At 36.0% G+C, this 5,120-nt stretch overlaps 1 protein-coding gene across 1 annotated transcript; it reads right to left on the bottom strand.

Annotated features, from left to right (window-relative positions):
- Nucleotides 1-1,415: 1,415 nt before the first annotated feature.
- Nucleotides 1,416-4,106, bottom strand: HELRODRAFT_90647 (hypothetical protein; the record flags this gene model as incomplete). Its single annotated transcript, XM_009032667.1, has 3 exons — nt 1,416-2,003; nt 3,290-3,491; nt 3,937-4,106. Coding segments are annotated over 3 exons (960 nt in total), but the record flags the coding sequence as incomplete, so codon positions are not given.
- Nucleotides 4,107-5,120: the final 1,014 nt, after the last annotated feature.

Raw genomic sequence — 5,120 nt, 5'->3', positions numbered from 1 at the left:
TTAACATTCTCATAACATTTACTATTAAGATTTAATATTATACATTAATAAAACAAAAATAATTATCTGTTAATATTATTATTATTATTATATAATTCAATTATAATTAAATCTTATTATAACTATTGCAGTTGTTTATTATGAATCAAAATTAAGTAAGACCAAACATCATGCCGATCATATGTGACGAGCGACGATCTTCATTGCGTTTGAACTCGGTCACTTCAACAACGTCAGAGCCGAGCGCATTTGACAGTTACGCCACAAAAAATACGATGTATGGTACACGCAAAATACGAAGTACGGTACACACGCACACACACACACACACACACACACACACACACACACATACACACACATACACACACATATACACACAAAATTATTAATATTCGTCTTCATCATCCTCATCATCGTCATCGTACTCTTTCCTTTCATCTGTAGTAATCCGTGAGAACGAAACATTTGTTTTTAGATATTTTTTGGCTGACGATGATGACGATAATGATAATGATGACGACGATGATGATGATGACAATGTGGTTCTCTTGATAATGATACCACATTTTCGACGGTGATGATTGTGATGGGACGGTGATTTTCGTGTGACGATGACGACGATGACGCCATTGATGTTTGCATGACGCCATTTTGAAAAAAATCCATTTGGTGGACAGCGACTTCCGCTTCCGCTCGATCGTAAAATGTAAATCTGATGGATGATGTTGTTGTCGGTGGGGATGATGATGATGACGATGCTGACAGTGATGATGACGACGATGACAATGTTTTTCATTAACGTTGTTGTGTCCAGTTTTCATCGGTTGAATAAACGCTGTTCTGTTGGAGTGGAAACAGATTCCTGCTACAGTTTCATTATCACCATCATCATCATCACCATCATCATCCTCATCCTCCTCCTCATCATCATCATCATCAACCCCTCCCTTATTTGTTTCGTCATCGTCACCACCATCGTCATCGTCATCAACATCATATTCATCATCATCCTCGTCATCTTCATCATCACCATCGTCATCTTCATCATCACCATCGTCATCATCATCATCATCACCATCGTCATCATCATCATCATCACCATCGTCATCATCATCATCATCATCATCGTCATTATTATCATCGCGATTTAAACATCGTCATCGTCATGTCATAAAAATAATTCAAGCGACAACGCAAACGTTAAAAATGACGTCACCGTCCAAAAAAACTACAAAAACATAAACAACAACATAAACAATGACGTCCCCATACAAAAAAAAAATAACAAAAACATGAACAACAGCAGCAGCAGCGTTCACTTACGTTGTCGTTGTCCGCGTGAACTTGTTGGAGCTGCCCAGTGGTGTTCCAATGTGAAATCAGTTTTAAAAATAATGACACAACATTCACTGTCAACAACAACAACAATAGCAGCAACAACAACAACAATAGCAGCAACAACAACAACAATAACGACACCACCACCCACCCAAAACAACAACAACGACAAAAACGTCACATGCGTTATCACCATCGTCCTCACCAACATCTTCATCAGCCTCATATACGTCATCAGCAACAACAACAACAACAACGACACCACCACCAACAACAACAACATCAACAACAACACAGAAACAGACCTGCTTAACGATAACGTTTTTCTTCTTATCCTTGCACCTCTTGTTTTGAAACCAGACCCGGATGACTCGGGGGCTGAGCCCTGTCATCTCCACCAACTGCTCCTTCATCAGGGCATCGGGTCGGGGATTAGCATTGTAGCAAGTCCTCAAAGTGTGGAGTTGTTTCTCGTTAAGGACCGTTCGTATTCTTGTGGTTTTGTGGCTGGTGTTGCTGCTGCTGTTGCTGCTGCTGCCGTTGTGGTGGTGGTGGTGAAGGTGATGGTGTTGAGCAAGTGTGTGGTGATGCTGGTGGTGGTTTAGATGGTTTGTTGTGGCCGATGTGGTTGGCGATGGGAGTTTTATGGAATGATGGTGTGGCTGAAATGGGGATGTGTTGCTGTTGTTTTTGGTGGTGGAGATGGTGGTGGAAATGATGGGAAGTGCTGTTGCAGAGTTTTGAGATAAGAGTAAATTTGGTGATAAAGAAATTTCTTGTATGTTGCTGTTGTTGATGTTGTTGTTGTTGATGTTGTTGTTAATGTTGTTGTTGTTAATGTTGTTGTTGTTGTTGATGTTGATGTTGTTGTTGATGATGTTGTTGTTGTTGTTGTTGTTGTTGATGCAATAGTGACGGCCAAAAGTTGATGTCGTTGATGAAGTTGTTGTGCAATTCGTCATTAGCAAGTTCTCGCTAGCTGCTGAAATTTTTAAAATTTATTAAATTTTTTAATTAACTCAAAAATAATCTGGAATAAATCTATTTTTAATTAATTATTTCCAAAGATTTTGTTTCAATTATTGTAATTTTACAAAAAAATTTAACAAAAAAATTCCTCCAATTTTTTCAGCTCCGGACTAAACTTACTTTGCGAATCATCATTGTAAGGAATGTATGAATTAACATTTTCATCATCCTCTTCATCGTCATCATCATCTCCGTCACCATCATAGTTGTTTTCACCATTATTAACATCATCACCACCATCACCAGCATAAATTTCTTCGCCACAAACGCTTTGACTGAGTAGAATATTGCGCCTGTTTATCTTTTTGTGATGATGTTTGTTTAGGTTGCATGTTGCGATTCTTGTTAAATTGTTGTTGTTGTAGTTGTGGCTGTTGTTGTTGCTGCCGCCGCTGCTGCTGAAGTTGGTTTGGGTGGTGGCGTCTGAGATGTCGTCGTCGTCGTCATCATCATCGGCATTGCTGTTGTTGACATCAAATTTTTTCTTGTGGTCAATTTTTCCTCCTTGAATCTTGTCAAACCTGAAGGCTCTTGAAACTTCGTCGCTATCATCGCCACCACCGTTGCGTTCACCATTAACATCATTATCATCACCACAACGAACACCATCGTCCAAATGGTGCTCTGTACCACCATCATTGTTATATAAACGTTCGGGTTCATTTTTTCGAACAGGCGTTTTTTTAGCCAAAACACAACCACCACCACCATCATTGGTGACGTTGTTGTCGCGACTACCACAACGGCAGCCACAACTGCAACCAGCTTTACGACAGCCACAAACATCTTCAAAATTCAACCGATCGCAACTGCAGTCACCTCCAAAATCACCTCCACTCGAAATGCAGTAACCATTGTTATTATTATTATTATTATTATTATTATTATTATTACCACCTTTCTCAGCTCCGCAATTCACGCCCCCAAATTTCTCGTGATCCGCCTTACAGAGGATCCTCCCGCTCCTCCCACACACTCCGTATTCGTCACCCGGAACCAACACCTTCCGGCACTCGGCGCACCTGAAACAGGTCACGTGATAAGCCTGGTCCAGTGACCTCATCACAAGGTCATTACTGTGGAAACCCTGGTGACACCCGTGACATTTGACCCCGTATAACCTTTTGGAGGTAACGGTTTTAATTTTACACTGAATGATAAATGATCGCAGTTATTTTTATATAATACGATCGCTAACATTGTTCATAAAAAAATTTAAAGTTTTAAATTTTTTAAACTTTTTTTTTAATTTATATTGGAATAAAGATATAATTATTTAATTATAATTAATTAATTATTTGGTATAATTATTGTTACAATATGATTCTTATTCTTCACTACAAACAAGATTGAATTCTAAAAAAACAGTTAGTTCTCCGTTATATTCATCACCAACGTTATTATGACTATAAGCAATTTACAGATATAATTGACAGTAACTTATAATTATTATTAATATATTACTATTATATTATATTATTATAATTAAAAAAACTGTTATAACCTTTGTTGTAGCATCTTAAGCTGACAAAAACTTCTACCAAAAAAAAACAAAAAAATTCCAACTTGTAATAATCCTGTCGGCACAAAATCCTCCCACCCCTGACAAAACACGTGTTCATTTCTTGCAGAAGTTGCTGGCATTCGGCGCACTTTAAACAGGAACCGTGCCACTCCAGATCCGGGTGCACCCTCAAAATGTATTGGTCGTTGATCGTCTGGCCACACCCACTACAGCTGCGGTCTTGATTTTTGATTGGTTGGTGGAAAAGGGGTACGTTCGTTTGACTTTTGTATAATTGGTTATCACAGAAATTTGAAAATTTGAAAATTTAATTCTGGTGAATTTAAACTTTTTTTTTAAATCTATCAAATCGAATAAACTTTTTCAATTAAATCAACTTTTCTAACTTAATTTAATTTAATTAAATTTCAATTTTTAACAAAAATTTATAACAACTACCGAACCTTTTTGGTGATTATCTGAATCCAACATATCTAATTTGTGAGTGGATAGATCCAAATAGATGGGCGATATACGTTCTGATTAAGTTGTATCACTTAGTCCGTAAGATTTTCAAATTTTCAATACTGTATCAACTTCCTTTCATAATGACTCATTTAGCGATGGTCGGATTTGTGTGTAGAATAATATGTCAGATCGATTTAATCAAATTTGCCAGATTGAGTTTTGCTGGTTATTGATGATGATGTTATGAAAGGCCAACAGGTTAATTTTTGTAGAATTTGTACGTATATTCTATATAAATAAATTTTTAACAAGTTAATTTAATTAAATTTCTAATTTTATTATTAAATTTCTAATTTTATTATTTATTTTCACAAATTATGAAAACAACTTGAAAATATCTCGCAAGAAAATAATTTCGATGAACAACATGACACAAAAATTTGTTCGAAGTTCTTGATAATCCGAAAAAATGTTATTCACACACGACATGGAAGATGTACTAGAGGTATTAAAACGTTTGTACTTGTATCTTTTATGTTTGCAATTGTATCTAATGGTACGTAATTGTATCTAATGGTTGTTCGTTTGTGTGTTTGTTTGTTTTTATATATGCTAAGTTGTGTATTTGTATGTCTATGATAGTATTTTTGTGTTTTGTATTCAGTATAAGTTTGTATTTTGAGTCATAGGTTTGTATTTGTATTTGCATTTAATGTTTGTATATCAATTATTTGTTTGTATGTTTGTTTTTTGTATATTTAATTTGTTTTGTATTTAT

This window comes from Helobdella robusta, assembly GCF_000326865.2.
Source record: "Helobdella robusta unplaced genomic scaffold HELROscaffold_86, whole genome shotgun sequence".
Lineage (NCBI taxonomy): Eukaryota > Metazoa > Annelida > Clitellata > Rhynchobdellida > Glossiphoniidae > Helobdella > Helobdella robusta.
This window is presented reverse-complemented; position numbering and strand designations above follow the sequence as displayed.